At 55.7% G+C, this 22,401-nt stretch overlaps 1 protein-coding gene across 1 annotated transcript in view; it reads right to left on the bottom strand.

The window, feature by feature from the left end:
* Nucleotides 1-22,401, bottom strand: part of LOC133351741 (contactin-2-like) — an 85,806-nt gene that overhangs the window by 27,701 nt on the left and 35,704 nt on the right. Inside the window, exons 7-11 of the mRNA XM_061567208.1 lie at nucleotides 20,497-20,632; nucleotides 19,174-19,279; nucleotides 17,778-17,959; nucleotides 16,441-16,577; nucleotides 13,733-13,865 (exon numbers count right to left, since the gene is read on the bottom strand). Of these exons, the coding sequence (XP_061423192.1) occupies nucleotides 13,733-13,865; nucleotides 16,441-16,577; nucleotides 17,778-17,959; nucleotides 19,174-19,279; nucleotides 20,497-20,632 (694 nt within the window). The remainder of the gene's footprint in view (nucleotides 1-13,732; nucleotides 13,866-16,440; nucleotides 16,578-17,777; nucleotides 17,960-19,173; nucleotides 19,280-20,496; nucleotides 20,633-22,401) is intronic.

Consider the following 22,401-nt stretch of genomic DNA (forward strand, 5'->3'; position numbering starts at 1 on the left):
GTGAGCGCTGCGCGGAGCTGAGCGCGCGGGTTGCGTGTGGGAACGCGTGTGGTACTGTGTGTGCGTAAGCTCGCGGCGTGCGTAATAGGCGTACCCCAGGTGCGCGATCATAACGCAAGCGGCCAGCAGACGGCGAGCGCTGCGCAGAGCGGCGCAAGAGTGGGTGTCGCGTGTGTTCACTCCGTGTGTGATACAGGTGCGCGATCATAACTTGCGTAGTTGGTGTGGAGTTGGAGTGCACGGAGCGGCGTGTGTGTGTGTGCATACGTTCGTTACATGTCGGACACGGATGCGCATTGGTAACGTGCCGCACAGGGCTATACTGCGAGCACGGCGTTTGATTGACGATGATGTGCGCACGTATGCTCGCAGCGTGGGAGCGCGGCGCGAGGCTGTAACCGTAGTGGCGTCGCATTCGAATGCCGGCAAAACCGTAGCGAGTAATAGGGAGGTGGGGTAACTTAAACGGAATAGGGGATGCTGGCGGGAGGGACCCCGGGGGCCAACGGCCCCCACAAATTGGTGTCGGAAGCGGTACGGACCCCCGCGTTACCTCACGCTAAAATAAGACTAATATTTACCGGCCGGGGGGCCCCTTCGTGGAAGGCATTCGCCCGCAATCTCTTAGGGGCCAAGGAAATTAATGGATGGACGGACGCGCAGGCAGTACGTCAACTTAATATGAATCTTGATGGGCGGGCAGCCGATTTTGTAGAAGCGTTACCCGCGAGCGCACAGACACAGCTAGAGGAGCTGATGCGCCGACTCGATCAGCGGTTTGGCACGCGTGACGAGGAGGAAGCAAAATCGGCCTTAGAGGCGCGCCGGCGCCAACCTGGCGAAGATCTACGTGATTACGCCGAGGATGTGCGCGAGTTAACAAAGATCGCACGCCCGGGGTACGCAACTGATGTTATTGAGGAACTGGCCGCCGAGAAAATCCAGCGGTACCTGTCTCGCACGGCGTGGTGGCAGCCAGACATGAGCTGCCCACGTCTTCCCTTTAACGCCCTTGTCGAGCGCGCACGTAAGTGTGAAAGAATTCACAGCGAACGCGCGCAGCTCCGGGGGCTGGGACGAGAGCGCGCCATTGCGAGCCTGCTCTCGGAAGACGAGGAGGAGGAACAGGAGCTCGCGAGGACGGTAAGGGGCCGGGAAAGAGAGCCTCCAGTGTCCCGCGAGACAACCCCGGGATGGGTTGCCGGTATACAAACGGGTATAAAGGATGTCTCCGGCCAGGTAACCCAGATAGACAACAAGGTAACTCACGTAGGTGAGAGGGTAACCCAGGTACGCGAGGAAACGAATAAAAATATGACCCAACTGCAATCCTCCGTTGAGACCATCCGATCCGAGATGGGGGAACTAGACTCCACGGTAGGAGGGCTAACTGGAAGGATAGCGCGACTAGAAGCAGAGTATGAGCAGCAGCGCACTGGGGGAGGAGGGAGTGGGCAGAGAGCCCACTACGGAGCCGCCACCCCTCCCCGGGCATGTTACATGTGCGATCGCCGAGGGCATCTAGTGAGGGACTGTCCTCAGGTCGCCCGAGCTAGACAAGAGCTAAGGTCAAACACTAAGGCCCCCCTAGAGAGGGGACCACCGGGGGGTGAAATCGACGTAGCCCCGACACAAACAAGCTGTGAGAATAATGGCGAGCGAGTGATCTCCACACAGGTTCCAGCAACAACGCCCACAGAAACGGTGACTCCTGGCGACTGGCTGCGGGAGCTGGTGGCGGGGATCACGGGGGCCACGTCGCTGGTGGAAGGGGAGGTAAACGGAGTGCGTACCCGCATCCTACTGGACACGGGGGCGGTGGCCTCGCTCGTGAGCGCAGCGCACTGCAGCGCGATCGGGGTCGACGTGCGTCACCTGCAGGCCCCGGACCGCGCGCTGCACACGGCGAGCGGAGCCGGAATGGGGCTGCTGGGGAAAGCCACCCTAGAGGTCCGCATAGGCAGCCAGGTATGCACGCAGGAGTTCTACGTGTCGAGTGCGTTGTGTCACGAGTGTATCGCAGGCACCGACCTCCTAGAACGGTTGGGACTCAACGTGCAACCCCGCCAGCGATGCGCCACCATGGAGAGCAACGGCGAGCGGATACCGTTCCTGGGACGAGAACCAACGCGCCGCCGCTTTGCACCTGTGGCCGCTATCCTGGCGACGGCAGTCACCATCGGCCCGCTCACCGAGATGCTGGTGCCGGTGGCAACATCCCCCACCGACCCCGCGCTCCGACCATCAGGGGAGGTAATGCTAACTCCTCACCCGGAGTTGGCAAAACGGTATGGGGTTGTGGGATCCGCCACGTTGGTAAACGCAGATGGGGGCCGATTGTTTATGCAGATGTTTAACCCCCACAATACCCCCGCGATACTGCGACGGCGCACCCCGATAGCCACAGTACACCCCCTGCACGCACGCCACTCTAACGACTCGGTGTTCGCACTCTGGGCTGAGGACCCCGGTCGTCCTGAGGGTGAGCAGGACCTGGCCTGGCGAGTCGGCCCGACTCCCCGAGCCGAGGTCGTTCCCCTGCTCGACGCGTTACATGTACCATGGGCGGACTTACCTAAGGGAGAGGCCGATCGGCTGCGCGAGTTACTGCGGGAGTATGCCGACGTGTTCAGCGAACACGACTCGGACGTGGGTCGGACCGACCTTGTTAAGCATCAAATTGACACCGGTGCAGCCCGACCCATCAAACTCCCTGCGTACCGAGTGGGCGCACCCGAACGCGTCCAAATCAAAGAGGCAGTTGGGGACATGCTTCGCGATAACATAATTCAGCCCTCGGCGAGCCCCTGGTCAGCCCCGGTGGTACTAGTAACGAAAAAGGATGGGTCAACCCGATTCTGCGTCGATTACCGTAAACTAAACGCAGTCACGCTCGGCGATGCCTTCCCCATACCTCGCATCGACGACACCTTCGACAGTCTCGCAGGAGCGCGGTATTTTTCCACCCTCGATCTGGCGTCCGGTTACTGGCAGGTGGAGATGACGGAGGAGGATCGGCCAAAAACAGCATTCACCACCCCGATGGGCCTGTTTGAGTTTCGAGTGTTGCCGTTCGGACTCACTAACGCGCCCGCGACGTTCCAGCGGTTGATGGAGTTGGTGATGCGGGGCTTGCAGTGGGAACAGTGCCTGATTTACTTGGACGATGTGATAGTGTTCAGTAGATCTTTGTCTGAGCATTGGTCCAGGCTTCGAGAGGTGTTCCAGCGGCTGCGAGCGGCTCATCTCAAGCTCAAGCCACGTAAGTGTTACATCGCACAACGCGAGGTGGGGTACCTCGGGCATCGCGTCAGCGAGGCAGGCGTGCGCACCGATCCGGAGAAGGTACGCGCCGTAGTGGAGTGGCCACGGCCAAGGAATCTGACGGAGATCAGATCATTTTTGGGGCTCGCCACCTATTATCGTCGATTTGTAAAGGGATTCAGCGAGATTGCACGCCCCCTCACCCAACTCACCTCCCCTAAGCACCCCTACCAGTGGACGGGGGCCTGCCAGACGGCCTTCACCACTCTCAAAGACCACCTCACCCACGCCCCCACCCTCGCTTTCCCCGATTTTACCACCGATTTTATTTTGGACACCGACGCCTGCAGCAGCGGGCTGGGCGCGGTGTTGTCACAGGTACAGGATGGGACGGAACGAGTCATCGCGTACGCCAGCCGGACCTTGAGTGGCGCCGAGCTGAACTATTGCGTGACCCGCCAAGAGTTGTACGCCGTGATTTTCGCATGCAAACAGTTCCGGCCGTATTTGTACGGCAGGAGATGTCGCGTACGCACTGACCATTATGCTCTGCAGTTTCTTCTTACATTCAAGGAGCCGCGGGGGCAGATGGCCCGGTGGTTGGCGCAGTTGCAGGAGTACAACCTGCAAATCGAGTATCGAGCTGGCCGGACGCATGCAAACGCGGACGCCTTATCGAGGCGACCCACGGTGTACGCCGAGACGAGGGCGGAGGAGGCCTGCCCGTGTTTCACGGCGGGACGCTGCCGGCAGGCAACGGACCCCCGAGAGGCCGCGGCCACTGACCCCCCCCCAGCGAGGGAGAGTGCAGTGTGCGCCACAGAAACCCTCACAGGTGGCACTGAGGATCCCGTCGACCGCCCGGCAAGCGCGGGACCCGCGGCTCGGGACCCGATCGGACGGATCCAGGAGGACGTCGGCTGCGCCTTCCCGGGCCTAAACGACGAGCAGCTGAGACAGACCCAGCAGCGAGATCCGGATCTGGCGGCAGTGGAGGCGGCACTGCGGGAGGAAAAGAGCGCCCTACCAGGACCCTGGAGCGGTTTGTATGCCCGGTTGTGTGTGCGGAACGGAGTGGTACGGGAGTTAACCGAGGCCGGCCAGCCGGGGGGCATCTGTGTTCCTGCCCAGGTGCGACCCCAGCTGCTACGGCTGGTGCATGACCACCCACTCGGGGGCCATGATGGGGAACGGCGCACCCGGGAGACCCTGCGTCGCCAGTATCTCTGGCCCAAATTGGCACAAGATGTGGCCGCCTGGGTGCAGGGCTGCCGGGCCTGTCAGCAGTGTGGGCAAAAGCCGGCGAGGTACCAGGTACCCCTGAGGCCGTTCCGAGTCAGTCGGACGAATCAGTTGGTCGGAATCGACCTGCAGGGGCCCTTTCCACGATCCCACCGGGGCAACCGATATATTCTCGTAGCGGTGGAATACTTCACCCGCTACCCCGTGGCGGTGGCTATCCCAGATAAAACAGCCCTTGTAGTGGCCCGGGCCTTCGTGGAAAACTATGTACTTAAGTGCGGGATCCCCGAACGAGTCATTACCGACCAGGGTAGTGAATTCGAGGCCGAATTATTTCAGGCGCTGTGCCGAGAGTTCGGGATCCAGAAGGACCGAACCACGGCGTATCACCCCCAGGCGAACGGGATGGTAGAGAGGATGAACCAGACTCTGGCCGGGAAGCTTAAACGCATGGCGGCCGCGAATCAACAGGACTGGGACGAACACCTTCCCTATGCCCTGTTCGCCTACACCACCGCCGTTCACACCTCTACAGGACAGACCCCGTTCCTAATGATGTTTGGTCGCGAGTCTCGCCTGCCCGCAGATCTGCTGTTCGGTGTTCCTCCGCCGCAACGGGAGGAAGGGAGCCACCCCGTGGAGCACTTGCTGGAGACCCTGCGAGGGGCCAGGGGCCGAGCCTGCCCGCACGGAGAGGCCGCGCACCAGCGGCAAGAGCAGGGCGCCCGACCCCGTATGGAGCCCCCCTTCTACACTGCGGGCTCCGAGGTGTGGCTGTACACTCCCCGCGTCGGTGCCGGACAGGTGGGGAAGCTGACCACCTACTGGCGAGGACCCTGGATTGTGAGACGGCAGATCTCACCATGGACGGTGCTGATTCAGGGAGGAGAGAGGGGCCGGGAGATGGTGGTCAACATCCGCCGACTGAAGCCGTGGCGAGCAGCCCCCGAGGGGGGGAGCCCCGCCGTCCAAGTACCCCGAAACCCCGGGGTCCCCCCACCCCCCGTGCCCGGGGGCCTCGCGCAGTACATGGGCCCCACGGAGCCCCGGGCTCCGAGGGGCCCCGGGCGGGGCCGGGGGCGACGAGGACGGCGACCCTTAAACCCCACCGCCTCTGAGTTTGTTCCCCAGCCCGCAGGTGCCAGAGGCCGAGGGGAGCCGTTGGAATGGAGGAGGAGACCACCGCCGGAGCCCCAGGAGACGGAGCCGCCACCCCCGAGGCCAGCCACAAGGGCCGGGCGAATCCCGCGGACCCCGCGGCGATACCTCGTGGGGGCAACCCAGGCGAGGTGCTCCAGTCAACCCGGGACGGGGACTGGCACCCCGGGGGGCTATGTGGTGCCACAACGACGGGGCCGCTCTGCCGAACCAGGGAGCCGCCCGGCTTCCCCCACCGCACTGCCCCCCATCACCCGCCCCACATAAGCACACACCCGCACGCACCCCCCCCCCCCCATAGAGCTGGAAGGGAAGGTCACCTGATCGACCGGTTTTTATCCGAGAGACCCTTATCGGGATTAATTCTCACGGTTTCCGGCGATCAGGGAATTGGATGACCTCCCCGTGCTACGTGGCACCGCGGCGCTGCGGCCGGCCTTAATATGGTAGGTCGTGGCGTGGGGCATTCGGCCACCGCGGTTGAGGCGCATTTCCCCCCACACACACTCCCACGGGTCGACGGGGCGAGCAGGGGAGGCACGGGACAGCATGAATAGCGGGGTCACAGGGGCTGTTGCGCATAGTCATGGAGGGTTGGGATAATTGCGCTTGAGCGCGCAAGCCCCATTGGTAGGAAGGGTAAGGGAGTAATTAGGATTTACGCCTTGCACGCAGCACACTGATTAGCATATCAACAGCGCCTGGGGACTGCGGTGCGCGGGCTTGGGGTGCACGAGCCCATTGTTCAGCGCAGCATCCCTTTGGGAGGTAGGGAGGATAAATAGAGGAGCGCAGAGGGGAAATCGCTCTCTTACTCCAGCGCCAGGCGACCAGACGCAGCTCGGGCCACCGACCCGGACGTCCGTGCGACGCACCGAGGCACGCGGTTAACACAAGGATCAGCGGACCGCCGTGGACACTTAACAGTGAGTAAGAAGGGGAATTAGAATCATAGCCGATAAATAGGGAATAGGTACAGGTTTAGTGGAATAGGCCAGCCTCGTCGACTCACTGATTCAACATCAATTCGCAGGTGGCATATAATAAATCATTAATAGCGAAGCGTGGTCTCGCGTGATCTTGTCGTGCAGTGTGAGCGTGTGGGTGCGCTGTGTGCACAGTGGTTCGCCACGTGAGTGAGCGCTGCGCGGAGCTGAGCGCGCGGGTTGCGTGTGGGAACGCGTGTGGTACTGTGTGTGCGTAAGCTCGCGGCGTGCGTAATAGGCGTACCCCAGGTGCGCGATCATAACGCAAGCGGCCAGCAGACGGCGAGCGCTGCGCAGAGCGGCGCAAGAGTGGGTGTCGCGTGTGTTCACTCCGTGTGTGATACAGGTGCGCGATCATAACTTGCGTAGTTGGTGTGGAGTTGGAGTGCACGGAGCGGCGTGTGTGTGTGTGCATACGTTCGTTACATGTCGGACACGGATGCGCATTGGTAACGTGCCGCACAGGGCTATACTGCGAGCACGGCGTTTGATTGACGATGATGTGCGCACGTATGCTCGCAGCGTGGGAGCGCGGCGCGAGGCTGTAACCGTAGTGGCGTCGCATTCGAATGCCGGCAAAACCGTAGCGAGTAATAGGGAGGTGGGGTAACTTAAACGGAATAGGGGATGCTGGCGGGAGGGACCCCGGGGGCCAACGGCCCCCACACAGGCCCTTTAACAAGAATTCAACAATGGTAACGTATGAATGCAATGGTGGGGATGAGGTGAATGAAAAAGATGTTCCATGACACGATCTAAAAAAAAAGGAATGCCAAGCAAATAAGATTCAATTTATCTCTCTCGAGGCGAATTCAACACCTTGACATTTACGGTATAAACCCGTTTTGAAGAAGCAATCATCTCGTGCGTTCGTGCCCGTGCGCGTTGTCCCTTCGCCGGCAGAGAAGCACTCCGCCTCAATGCAGCAGCAGCAGCAACTGCCCCCCACCCCCAACTCGGCAAGCTGCGTGGACCCCGCGTGAAATCCGCCGTTCGCTCTTCACGGAGCGACGTCGCTGACGTCCAAGGACGTCGATCCTCCCACGGTAGCCGAATCACTCCGCCCCAGTACCGAATCACTCGCACCCAGTACGGAATCACTCCGCCCCAGTACCGAATCACTCGGACCCAGTACGGAATCACTCCGCCCCGGTTAGCCGAATCACTCGGACCCAGTACGGAATCACTCCGCCTCGGTTAGCCGAATCACTCGGACCCAGTACGGAATCACTCCGCCCCAGTACCGAATCACTCGGACCCAGTACAGAATCACTCCGCCCCAGTACCGAATCACTCACACCCAGTACGGAATCACTCCGCCCCAGTACCGAATCACTCGGACCCAGTACGGAATCACTCCGCCCCAGTTAGCCGAATCACTCGGACCCAGTACGGAATCACTCCGCCTCGGTTAGCCGAATCACTCGGACCCAGTACGGAATCACTCCGCCCCAGTACCGAATCACTCGGACCCAGTACAGAATCACTCCGCCCCAGTACCGAATCACTCGGACCCAGTACGGAATCACTCCGCCCCGGTTAGCCGAATCACTCGGACCCAGTACGGAATCACTCCGCCCCAGTACCGAATCACTCGGACCCAGTACAGAATCACTCCGCCCCAGTACCGAATCACTCGGACCCAGTACGAAATCACTCCGCCCCAGTACCGAATCACTCAGACCCAGTACGGAATCACTCCGCCCCAGTACCGAATCACTCGGACCCAGTACAGAATCACTCCGCCCCAGTACCGAATCACTCGGACCCAGTACGAAATCACTCCGCCCCAGTACCGAATCACTCGGACCCAGTACGGAATCACTCCGCCCCAGTACCGAATCACTCGGACCCAGTACAGAATCACTCCGCCCCAGTACCGAATCACTCGGACCCAGTACGAAATCACTCCGCCCCAGTACCGAATCACTCGGACCCAGTACGGAATCACTCCGCCCCGGTTAGCCGAATCACTCGGACCCAGTACGGAATCACTCCGCCCCGGTTAGCCGAATCACTCGGACCCAGTACAGAATCACTCCGCCCCAGTACCGAATCACTCGGACCCAGTACGGAATCACTCCGCCCCAGTACCGAATCACTCGGACCCAGTACAGAATCACTCCGCCCCAGTACCGAATCACTCGGACCCAGTACGGAATCACTCCGCCCCAGTACCGAATCACTCGGACCCAGTACAGAATCACTCCGCCCCGGTTAGCTGAATCACTCGGACCCAGTACGGAATCACTCCGCCCCAGTACCGAATCACTCGGACCCAGTACGGAATCACTCCGCCCCGGTTAGCCGAATCACTCGGACCCAGTACGGAATCACTCCGCCCCAGTACCGAATCACTCGGACCCAGTACGGAATCACTCCGCCCTAGTACCGAATCACTCGGACCCAGTACGGAATCACTCCGCCCCAGTACCGAATCACTCGGACCCAGTACGGAATCACTCCGCCCCGGTTAGCCGAATCACTCGGACCCAGTACGGAATCACTCCGCCCCAGTACCAAATCACTCGGACCCAGTACGGAATCACTCCGCCTCGGTTAGCCGAATCACTCCGCCCCAGTACCGAATCACTCCGCCCCAGTACCGAATCACTCGGACCCAGTACGGAATCACTCCGCCCCGGTTAGCCGAATCACTCGGACCCAGTACGGAATCACTCCGCCCCAGTACCAAATCACTCGGACCCAGTACGGAATCACTCCGCCTCGGTTAGCCGAATCACTCCGCCCCAGTACCGAATCACTCCGCCCCAGTATTGTGTCAGTGGCGACTCCTCGTAGATCCGGATCGCTCATCAGACGTTCCCGCTAAACGGGACTGCCACAAGTTCCCTAAGGTTTGACCGAATCGGAACCTTTCCGTATCGTGTTTTCATTTATTTTCGTCGCTGGGGTTCGGTTCAAAAATATATATAGAAATATCCGTTACGTATAACACAGGACCTTTCACCTGTTTTATTGCCAGAAAGGGTAAAACTTATACTTTTACGTGCGCCTTTTGGCGTCATCTGGTCCAACACCATGTGAGACTAGGTTCTAAGGAAAGCTGTCTCGGGTGAGGACCAATCAACTTCAAGGACAAATGCATACATTATCAGAGTTATGTTTTTTGTTTGCATTACGACTGCAGGCATTGTGGTCTATGCAAACATGACTCCTTGTAAAAAAAGGTGTCAGTTTTGTTGCCAGATAAAAAGGTAAAAAACAATTATCATTTTTACGTATGTTGAATTTCTTTCGCACCGTACGTAGCCAACCGCGGTAATTGGAGGTGCGGGGTCAGAGCAATAAACGACTCACGACAGGGTCTGGAGGTCGCACTCAAGAGGACCCCCAAACCCACAGAATCAGAGTTCAATCTCCCGTAATTCTCACCAGCGACGACGAGAACAGGGTCGCCCACCCTCTGAGGTCCAAAATCACACGGTGACCCCACGTGTCGTAGAAATACAAATATCGCACGGTGACGGAAAATGAGAGAGCTCCATCCGAATGCATTGTCTTGAGATTATTGTGTAAATTATTAAAAAGCGAGGGTTAGGTGCATTAAACAAAACAACAACTTGAGCATAAGTTTCCCTGAACCGTTTAAAATCGGTGGCGATGTATTTGGAGTCGTCCATAAATGACGTCACGCAATTTTGGCTGATTTTTGACCCCCCCTCCCCCCCTCGTCACACGGCGTCACAAAAAGTCAGAGCCTCCTCTAATATGACGTCATAAAACTCTGCCCCCCCCCCCCCCAAAACCATATTTCCATTTTGAAAATAAAACATGCTTCAAATCGCTTTAAACTATTGTCATTGTGGTGCGTATTTAATGTGGCGCTGCACTGATGTAGGAGAAAACATTTGTTTAAAAGTTTATTTAATTAAGAAGAACGTGTTGTCTATATTTATTTAAAGTTTGCGCATTTTGATGTGACCCCCCCTCTCGTCACACATCGTCACAAATGTCTGACCCCCCTCCCACCCCCCTAGGCGCGTGACGTCATTTATGGACGGCACCTTTACGCAACTGGTCAAAGGAATTGTGGTGAATAAAGTGTCTGGCAATACATACAGATTCCCCAGGGCAGCTACCCCAAGCAGAGGCTTGATGTTACAGGTTAGCAAGTCTCGCTGATAATAATCCCCTGGATGATTTTCTCTTCCTACCCTCTGTTTTGCACGTGGGGGTCAGGTGCGGGTCGGAAGAGGACGCGAGAGCTCCCCCAATTCAGCCTTTCAATCACAACATCGAGTGTTTGTCGAGCGAACGCAAGAGTGTTCGTTGCCATGAGGTCCCACCGGGGTGCCTTGACAGCCCACTTCAAATATTGCTGTTTGTCCTTCACCGCCCCCACGCCCGCACTTCCGATGAACATGGCTGGCTACGTACGGCGCGAAAGAAGTTCAACGTGCAACAGTTCGAGTCAATCTGCTCGACTAGTGGCTGAACCCCTCTCTAAAAGAAGCTCCACCCGAATAAAACAAAGTAAAGAATAGCTGCGGACGTGCGAACACAAACCCGGTGCAACAGCGGACGGAGGGGTACCTGGGTTCGAATCTGGGTCTTCAGCAGCCCGTGATTATACCGGGTTCCCAAGTGCGGCAAGGTAAATGATTACTGTTGTTACATTTAACACGTAGCAGGCTTTCGCGACCAATATTATTCATAATCAACGTTTTAGGGTTCAGATCGCGTTATTTATAAATGTGTCGTAACCCTCCACCACCCGACACGGCCAATCAGTAAAAAAGTGTCACGTTGATGCTGGATGCAATTACCAGCGAAACGTCGTACTCAAATTGTAAATGTTGTGATTTCATGCTTCAATACACACCGGTGGGCTAAAGCAGTGAACTATTTGTCTTTTGTCAACGTGACACTTTTTTACTGATTGGCCGTGTCGGGTGGTGGAGGGTTACGACACATTTATAAATAACGCGATCTAAACCCAAAAACGTTGATTATGAATGTTGTTACATTGTTTTTTTTGCTGTATTTTGGTGATTTCGAAAACATATGGTTAAGCCATGTTTCTTGCGGAAGTGCGGAGTTGGCCTGATAACTTTAATCTAAATTGTCTTACGGTTGTTATTGTTTGACTTGCATCACACTGGGATTTTTGCACACAGCGTTGTAATACGGTGGGTTTTCTTCTGCAAGATTTGCTATCCAGGATGTTTCTGTTGCGCGTCGTCGCTTTAAGATGTTCTCTGTTCATGTTTTTGTTTGTTGCGGTTGCACCCGACTCAAGAGCCGCATGGCTCACAGGGCTATACCTAATAAATGAAACTTGAAATTAAAACTTGAAAATGGTCTCCGCACGGTCACCGATGAGTGCCCAATCGAGCCGTCACATCAGATGTAGTTCTCGCTCTTGAGAATTCTACGTGTCGGTTCGACTGTCGGGCAGCGGACACACTTTATGGGGCATGTACAACACGAGCGTATTCGTGGTGCTGATAGGGAACTATTCAAAGTGAATTCGGATGGTGGTTCTGTGACGTCGCGTTCCGGATCCATACCTTGAGGGGCCGTCCATAAATGACGTCACGCGATTTTGAACGATTTTTGACCCCCCCCCCCACCTTCGTCACACGGCGTCACGAAAAGTCAGACCCCCCCTCAAATATGACGTCACAAAGCTCTGCCCCCCCCCCCCCCCAAAATAAAACATGCTTCAAATCGCTTTAAACTATTGTCATTGTAGTGCGTATTTAATGTGGCGCTACACTCTGATGTTGTAGGAGAAAACATTTATTAAAAAGTCTATTTAATTAGGTAGAACGTGTTGTCTATATTTATTTAAAGTTGTGCATTTTGACGTGACGTCACATTTCACACCCCCCCCACCCCCATCGTCACACATCGTCACAAATGTCTGACCCCCCTCCCCCCCCCTAGGTGCGTGACGTCATTTATGGACGGCCCCTGACACGAAGGTGGTGGCACTGCTCACCGCGTGAGTCCCAAACGTGGACTTTCTTCCTCTCACGACACGAGGCCATGCACGAGCGCACCGCCGCAAGGTCTAACCGAGGGAAACCGACGCCACCCATCGACACGCTCAGAGCTCCTCGCCCTCCCGCACCCCCTGACCCCTCGTTTTTTCTGCCGCCCCCCCCCCGCCCTCTTGTGTTTATGCAGAGAGAGAGAAAAACGGGCAACCATTCCCCCGTAACATCCCAGCAATGAGCTCTGTAAGTAAGGCACCGTCCACTGAGTACGTACGCATGGAGGGAGGGGGGGTAACCCAAATGCGTTCACTTGCGTATGGGGGGTCTACTGACAATGTGCGTACGCATAGGAAACAGGGGGAGGTGAAGCCTCGATAATAATTAGTCTACATTGGCCTTCAAATGAGTTAGATAGTCCGGCGGTGGACTATCTGTTTGCTTAAACACGTGAATATTATTAATCCTTGATCGTTTCTGCGTGGATTAAATATCGGCCGTTCTATAGGAGTACGTACGCAGGTAGGGGGGGGGGGGGTAAAAAGTTTGCGTGCGTACAGGGAGGGGGGGGGGGTCAAGTTTTGGCAGATTTTTGCGTGCGTATTAAATGGATGGCCCCTAAGGAGGCGCACACACTGTAATACCACGCGGGGTGTTTATTGTTGGAAGTGTAGCCGTGCATCGGACGCGCGGAAAGGAGCATTGTAGAAGAATATACAACTGTGGTCAGTGCCGGATGAAGCTAGTGCGGGGCCTGTAGCATATGTTATGAAGGGGTCCTCAATAATAAATACATAAATAATAAAACACACATGTTTAGCTTGCATAGTAAAGTAACTGTATTTTTCCATTTGCTATACAGCCAGATACTACGACAAATCGCTAACCTTAAACACCCAGTCGTTCATAAAAATTGAAGGCAGTATAGTACTATAGTAATAGTGCAGAATCACTGTGCCGAATCACTGAACCAGAATTGAATGCTTGAAAGCATTTAGCGCGGGGCCCTCGAAAGTGCGAGGGCCCGTAGCTACAGACGTCGCTACTTTGGCTCCTAGAATAATCCGGCACGAAACTGGGGTAATAACAACAGCAACAACAAGAGTCTCGCAGACTCACCGCGCACGCGGAGTTCGGCAGCGGAGTAGATGGAGCCGTTGCCATTCCACGCCTCGCACTGGTACATCCCCGAGTGGCTGAGCTCCACCGCCGAGATCGTGAGCGTCCCATCGTCCCCCAGCTCCACCGGGCCCTGCCGGAAACAACAACAACAACAACAATCCAGCAGCCCCGCACCCCCGGCCTGGTTCACGACGGGCAGAGGCCTGCAAACAGCGCAGTGCCACCTTCTCGTGGTTTTCCCAGGACCGCCCTCTTTGGTGAGGAGGTAGCTGGTGTCTGCGGAAATTCTCCAAGTCTTCCCCGGGGACACTGAAATGCCTTTTGTCAGTTGCGTAGTAATAATAATGATGTCGTTATAATACGTCGCCCAAGTCGATGAGTGTATGTGCAGTTCTCTCCTCTTCCAGTATTGCCAATTATTACTCCACTTGCCGTGACGTGTCCCCTTTTTTTGCCCCCAACTGAGGTGGCAACATCGGCGGCACCACTGCCCTCTGACCCCCTAAGTCCTAATCCTAACCGAGCGGAACGAATAAGTCGGGGAGAACAAGCATCTGCCGGTGAGAACAAATATCCGTTCCCCTGGGGGAGCCAGCCTTCAGCGGGAACCAGGGAGACGGGCTACAACACTGACTTGATGAGATTCATTGTATGAATGTATCCTGCGTTAGTTAACAATGTCTGTGTAAGTGTCATTACGTGTTTGCGATGCGCGTGTCAATCGACACCCGGGGACGCCCTTGCAAATGAGACGTTCAGGAATGTATGTTGAACTTCTTTCGCGCCGTACGTAGCCAACCGTGCTAATCGGAGGTGCGGGAAACCGTGGCGGAACCATGGCGAAAGCAGATGCGGGTACTTGATGCACAACGGGGAAATAAAAACAAACTCTACAGCGGTGTGCAGCGACTGTGGTCACCACTCAGAACAGAACAGAATGGAACGTATAACGACTCGATGCTCGATTTACAAATACGAAGGAGTAGGCATCGTCACAGCGATGATGCACCACCCCGCTGCTCCTGATGCAATCATCTGGCTCATCAACCACCTCGATATGAAATTACAGCTATAGTAATAGGTTGTTACCCTTTTATTTGGCACCAAAACTGACACCTTTATACAAGGGATCATCATGTTTGCAATAACCACAACACAAGCGGTCAAAATGCAAACAAAAAGAGACAACTCTGATAATGATATGCACTGTCCTTGAAGTTGATTGGTCCATACCCGAAACGGCTTTCCTTAGAGCCCAGTCTCCACTGGTGTTGGACCAGATGACGCCAAAAGGCGTACAACTCAAAAACAGCGCACTATCAGAGTATTGAAAGCTCGGGGTAAGCATTTACATTATGAGACATCCTTTGCCAGTAGCAGGATATAGTAATAGGTTTTTACCCTATTACTGTTTTTACCCTATTACTGTTTTTACCCTATTACTGTTTTTACCCTATTACTGTTTTTACCCTATTACTGTTTTTACCCTATTACTGTTTTTACCCTATTACTGTTTTTACCCTATTACTGTTTTTACCCTATTACTGTTTTTACCCTATTACTGTTTTTGCCTATTACTGTTTTAACCCTATTACTGTTTTAACCCTATTACTGTTTTTGCCTATTACTGTTTTAACCCTATTACTGTTTATACCCTATTACTGTTTTTACCCTATTACTGTTTTTACCCGATTACTGTTTTTACCCTATTACTGTTTTTACCCTATTACTGTTTTTACCCTATTACTGTTTTTACCCTATTACTGTTTTTGCCTATTACTGTTTTAACCCTATTACTGTTTTAACCCTATTACTGTTTTTGCCTATTACTGTTTTAACCCTATTACTGTTTATACCCTATTACTGTTTTTACCCTATTACTGTTTTTACCCGATTACTGTTTTTACCCTATTACTGTTTTTACCCTATTACTGTTTTTACCCTATTACTGTTTTTACCCTATTACTGTTTTTACCCTATTACTGTTGCACTCCATGAACATCGGCCGTACAAAGAAGAGGACCCAGCTGAAATTATTTGAGTGAATGAGAAATTCCAAGAGATACTACCCCGTATAAATACTGGTTGAGGGGGGGATGAGCCAAGTCAGCAAGCGTGCTGTGACGGTTCCACCTGAAGACGGAAGCTTGTGTTGTGAAGCTTGTGTTGCCTCCGAAACGTCGTGATTTTAATTTTAATTTAATTTTACTTTTATTAATTTAAATTTTAATTTTTTTTAATCCTTTATATTAAGTTCACTTGCTTGCTTGCTTGCGTGCTTACGACCGTGCAAATCTTTCGGTCGTTTTTTAACCCACTTCCCGTGATCCAATCGAGCTGACATTTTGCACACAGACTCGTTGTGCGTGACAATTTATTTTCGTGAAAAAAAATTCCAAAATTTTCCACTCTTTAGGAAAAAAAAAATTTCATATTTAATTTAAAATACCAATGTGATAAAAATGAAACTCTTACTCAAGAAAAACAGAAATGAATAATAAAATAAAACCGATGCCACGCATATAAAGGATTTATAGTGAAAAACTTTGTTTTTACGGGTGAATTTTTTACCTACGTGACTTTACCGAAAAAACCTAAGAATATGAATCCTTGCAGTCACGAAAGCTTCAAATCTAGAAAGAAATTATTTGAGTGAATGAAAAACGAGACGAAAATATCAAAGTGAAGTCGCGAGCGGCGCTCACTCCAGGCCGCAGCGGCTCTCCGTCCCGGAGCCAGCGGTAGAACGGCGCCGGGTGGCCCCGCGCCTCGCACGCCCACGAGAGGCGGTCGCCGATATCCAACTCAGCCGGAGGGATCCCTCGCACCCAGCTGGGTGGCTCTGGGGAGGAGGGCGACGCGGGCGAGACAGGGCAACGGTCGCGCTCTCCATCGCTCCCTTGCTTGCGCAGCACATCCGAGGCACGATTTGACGCAAAGCTGTCGATTCTATGCGATAACCTCAATCGCATTTGACTCGTGTATCCTTGTTTGTTAACGTGTTTGTGCTATCTTGGGCTCTTTTGGCCCGAGACTGTAGGGGCAAGTGCTATTAGCGAGCAGCTATGAAGGCCGGAACGGTACACGAGGGGGTGGGTGGCCAGCACCACGCCCGACCGCCTTTGTCTCCCTAGTGGCGATGTTTACACACCGCACCAGGTACTCATTTAAGGCTGAGTCGACCTAGGGGAGGCCCAGGACCGGTTCAGTTAATCGTCACTGGTGTTAGCCGTGAGAGGGAATCGAATCTGGGTCGTCAGGTTCATAGCGCAGCGCGCTAACCGCTACACCACACTAAGGACAACCGCTTGAAAACGTCGACTTTTTGAATGTGTGGCGCTTTTTTTGTCACGTGAAAAATACAGCCTGCATCTGCTCGAAACTTTCCGTGGCTTAGTTTTATCATTCGTGCTGCACTCCGGAAGTCACCGAACCGAATCAATTTGCGGAGAACGAACTGCCACTGCGATCCCCGGCGGCCGTGTGAGACGGCGGGGGGAGGCGAAGCGACGACGCTTGCGACGTCGCTTACCCTCGCGGAGAATGCGACGGAGCACGTGGTGGGATGGAGTTAAACCACTTGGAGGTTCTGCATGGCGGGGGTAGGCACGCTATGATAATAATAATAATAATGCAATTTATAACGCGCGCAAATTTGCGGACGTAACGGCCGCAACTCTAGAGGCGCGGAGCCAAGCTCAGAATCGCTCGAAAGCATGATTGTAGAGGTGAGTTTTTAAGTGTCTCTTGAAGGAGGCGATTGAGGTGATGCTGCGAATGTGCAGAGGGGTGACGGCCTTCCATACTGTTGGGGCTGCCACCGAGAAGCGGCGCATAGACACGATGACCATCCTGGATCTTGGTATCAAGAGGAGGTCGTGAGTCGCGCTGCGCAGGCATCTGCCGTGTGCCGAGCTGCAAGTCGTCAATAATGAAGAAAGGTACGGCGGGCAGGCAGACGTGAAGGCCAGGTGAGCGATGACGATGAGAGGTGTGTGTGTGGTGGGGGAGCTGGGGGGAGGGAGGGGGGCCCTCATCCCACCGTTCACGACGAGGAGCGTGGATGACCGTGCGGAGCCCTTGGCGTTACGCGCCTCGCACTCGTATGTGCCGCCGTGCTCGGAGCGCGCGCTCCCCATCTCCAGCGCCGCCCCGGACGCCGTGACCCTCGCCCCCGCGGGCAGCTCGGCCCCGACACGGCGCCACGACATCTCCGGCACGGGGCTACACGTACGCGAAGGCACGCGCGGGCGGGCACGCGCACACGCACGCACCCACAGACGCACATAGAGACCCGCATACAGACGTGCACGCGTGGGCAGAGAGACGCACATGCGGAGACGAGCATTCAGGCACGTACGCAACGACGCGCGCACGTACAGACGCACTCGGCAGCCCGGTTAAATCGCGGACAAAGACACACACGCTCATATACAAAGACACAACAAATACAAATATCCTCTATATAGCCTCACACAGACTTGGGGCACCACCATCAGTAGCGATGGTGATGGCGGTAGTGGTGGTGTTGGCGGTGAGTGTGGTGATGGCAATAGCGCATATCTGTCAACCCCTTATCAGTGCCCTACCTTATTACAGACCAATTCAGACCTCATTGATCACCCCGTGCCCTTCTAAATCTCAACGTTCATCTTGCAAATTCCCATCACAAGCGAGAAACACAAACAAACAGACAAACATTTTGTATTGCCCGTAGTGAAACGGCTGTACGCCGTATGGACCTGAAAACTCAATTTCCCAGTACAAGAACACGGGGTGAACCGTACGGTTTGACAGCTATGGCAGCGGCGGTAGCGGCGGTGAGCGCGGTGATGGCGGTGAGTGTGGTGATGGCGGTGATGGCGGTGAGCGCGGTGATGGCGGTGAGCGTGGTGATGGCAGTGAGCGTGGTGATGGCGGTGAGCGTGGTGATGGCGGTGAGCGCGGTGATGGCGGTGAGCGCGGTGAGCGCGGTGATGGCGGTGAGCGTGGTGATGGCGGTGAGCGTGGTGATGGCGGTGATGGCGGTGAGCGCGGTGATGGCGGTGAGCGTGGTGATGGCGGTGATGGCGGTGAGCGCGGTGATGGCGGTGAGCGTGGTGATGGCGGTGAGCGTGGTGATGGCGGTGAGCGCGGTGATGGCGGTGATGGCGGTGAGCGCGGTGATGGCGGTGAGCGTGGTGATGGCGGTGAGCGTGGTGATGGCGGTGAGCGCGGTGAGCGCGGTGATGGCGGTGAGCGTGGTGATGGCGGTGAGCGTGGTGATGGCGGTATCGGCGGTGAGCGTGGTGATGGCGGTGAGCGCGGTGATGGCGGTAGTGGCGGTGAGCCCGGTGATGGCGGTATCGGCGGTATCAGCGGTGAGCGTGGTGATGGCGGTGAGCGTGGTGATGGTGGTGAGCGACGCGGTCTCTCCCCGCCCTGCTCCAGGGACTCACTTGCCGAGAGCGAAGCACTCGAGGCGGACGTCGCGGCCCGCGAGGACGCGCGTCACAGGGGGCAGCGCCAGCTCGACGTGCGGGGCCAGCTTCACGGCCGGCGTGGCTGTGGACGCACACACACACGCACACACACACGCACACGCACACACACGCACACGCACACACACGCACGCACACACGCGCACGCACACACACACGCGCATGCACACGCACACACACACACACACGCGCACACACACACGCACGCACACACACACGCACACACACGCACACACGCACACACACACACACGCACACACACACACACACGCACGCACACACACGCACGCACACACGCGCACGCACACACACACGCGCACACACACGTGCACACGCACACACGCACACACACACGCGGACGCACACACACGCACGCACACACACACGCACGTACACACACACACGCACACACACACGCGCACGCACACACACACACGTACACATACACACACGCACACACACGCACGCACACACGCACGTACACATACACACACGCACACACACACGCACACACACACATGCGCACACACACACGTGCACGCACACACGCACACACACACACACGCGCACACACACACTTTAGCGCTGGGGCTTTCGTCGTCGAGTGTTGGGTCACCTTTTCACAGATGGGATCGCTTTACAGTCGGGCGAGAGTCCCTAGGGCGCGATGCGACTTCATGCAAAAGTTTGCTTCGTATTAGATGATTCCACTATGTAACACAATTTTTGTTCCTGGGGAGTAAGTGTTATTTCGTAATTGCTTATGCCTAAAAAGTGTAGAAAATGGATATTATTCTCCACAAACTTTGCTTTTGTGATCAGGACAGTGATATTTTGAAATGTACCTATTTTCAATGAGAAAACAGGCGAATTTGTGTCTTTGCGTTCACATAAAGTCAGAAAAAAACAACATATGAATCAAAATGAACATGTATTTATACTAAAGTAATAAAAAAATTACTACAAAAGATTTAGAAGTGAGTAGTTTTTCCAGATTGTTCCTCCCCACAGAGAACTCGGTCCGCTGTGGCCAGTCCCACCTGTGGCAGTGCGCCTTGGTGTCTAAAATATGTCATCAGTAGCAGCCCCCTAACCGCCCTCACCATCCTCACCTCACTGACTGTCATCACCACCCTCACCTCCCTCACCGTCACCATTTTCACCACCCTCATCTCCCTCACCTCCCTCACCGTCACCATCTTCACCACCCTCATCTCCCTCACCTCCCTCACCGCCACCATCATCACCTGCCTCATCTCCCCCGTCACCGCCCCTCCTCACCGTCCTTCTTGAGCCCCAGCGAGACGAAGGAGCTCAGCACGCTCGTGTGACTGCCCATGATGGAGGCGGTGACGTAGCAGGAGTAGCGGCCGCCGTCGCCCGCCTCGGCGCGCGCCACGTACAGGTCCCCCGTCGCCTGGACGGGACGACGAGACGACGGTGACGACGGTGACGACGGCGTTAACGTAACGCGGCGTCGGAACGCGAGCTCGTCCCAAGGCGCTGTGCAGGGACGGCGGGCTCACAATGCGTTTCGTCAGCGAGGACGTTAAGGAAGTCGGCCAATGGTCTCGGGCGTGCACAATGCAGTCATCGCGTGCGTCTACGCGAGTCGCAATGTCTCTAATGCAAGCGAGTCCCCTGTGTGTGAGTGTCTGCGTGTGAATCAATGGGGAGGGGGGGGGGAGAGGAAGACGGTCATGGGCAGAGGTGGAAGAGGAAGGTCCTGAGCCTGGAGCTAAACGGGGGGTAGGAGCCGACAGCACGGGTGGCTGGGGAAAGGGAGTTTCAGACAGTGGGGGCAGCAGAGGGGAATGAGCGACCTCCAGGTGAGTGGAGGTTGCGTGGGCACTTCCCCTGAAAGCCTTGGTTGCTGGAGCGGAGAGTGCGTGGAAGGGAGTAGAGTGAGACGGGAGGGGAGAGGTGGGAGAGTGCGTGGAGGGGAGTGGAGTGAGATGAGAGGGGAGAGGTAGGAGAGTGCGTGGAAGAGAGTCGAGTGAGATGAGAGGGGAGAGGTAGGAGAGTGCGTGGAGGGGAGTAGAGTGAGATGAGAGGGGAGAGGCAGGAGAGTGGGTGGAGGGGAGTAGAGTGAGACGGGAGGGGAGAGGTAGGAGAGTGCGTGGAAGAGAGTCGAGTGAGATGAGAGGGGAGAGGTAGGAGAGTGCGTGGAAGGGAGTAGAGTGAGACGGGAGGGGAGAGGTGGGAGAGTGCATGGAAGAGAGTCGAGTGAGATGAGAGGGGAGAGGTAGGAGAGTGCGTGGAAGGGAGTAGAGTGAGACGGGAGGGGATAGGTAGGAGAGTGCGTGGAAGAGAGTCGAGTGAGATGAGAGGGGAGAGGTAGGAGAGTGCGTGGAGGGGAGTAGAGTGAGATGAGAGGGGAGAGGCAGGAGAGTGGGTGGAGGAGAGTAGAGTGAGACGGGAGGGGAGAGGTAGGAGAGTGCATGGAAGAGAGCCGAGTGAGATGAGAGGGGAGAGGTAGGATAGTGCGTGGAAGGGAGTAGAGTGAGACGGGAGGGGAGAGGTAGGAGAGTGCGTGGAGGGGAGTGGAGTGAGATGAGAGGGGAGAGGTAGGAGAGTGCGTGGAGGGGAGTGGAGTGAGATGAGAGGGGAGAGGTAGGAGAGTGCGTGGAGGGTAGTAGAGTGAGATGAGAGGGGAGAGGCAGGAGAGTGCGTGGAGGGGAGTAGAGTGAGATGAGAGGGGAGAGGCAGGAGAGTGGGTGGAGGGGAGTAGAGTGAGACGGGAGGGGAGAGGTAGGAGAGTGCGTGGAAGAGAGTCGAGTGAGATGAGAGGGGAGAGGTAGGAGAGTGCGTGGAAGGGAGTAGAGTGAGACGGGAGGGGAGAGGTAGGAGAGTGCGTGGAGGGGAGTAGAGTGAGATGAGAGGGGAGAGGCAGGAGAGTACGTGGAGGGGAGTAGAGTGAGATGAGAGGGGAGAGGCAGGAGAGTGGGTGGAGGGGAGTAGAGTGAGACGGGAGGGGAGAGGTAGGAGAGTGCGTGGAAGAGAGTCGAGTGAGATGAGAGGGGAGAGGTAGGAGAGTGCGTGGAAGGGAGTAGAGTGAGACGGGAGGGGAGAGGTAGGAGAGTGCGTGGAGGGGAGTGGAGTGAGATGAGAGGGGAGAGGTAGGAGAGTGCGTGGAGGAGAATAGAGTGAGATGAGAGGGGAGAGGTAGGAGAGTGCGTAGAGGGG

This window comes from Lethenteron reissneri, chromosome 38 (assembly GCF_015708825.2).
Source record: "Lethenteron reissneri isolate LAM-NWPU_2019-01 chromosome 38, ASM1570882v1, whole genome shotgun sequence".
Lineage (NCBI taxonomy): Eukaryota > Metazoa > Chordata > Hyperoartia > Petromyzontiformes > Petromyzontidae > Lethenteron > Lethenteron reissneri.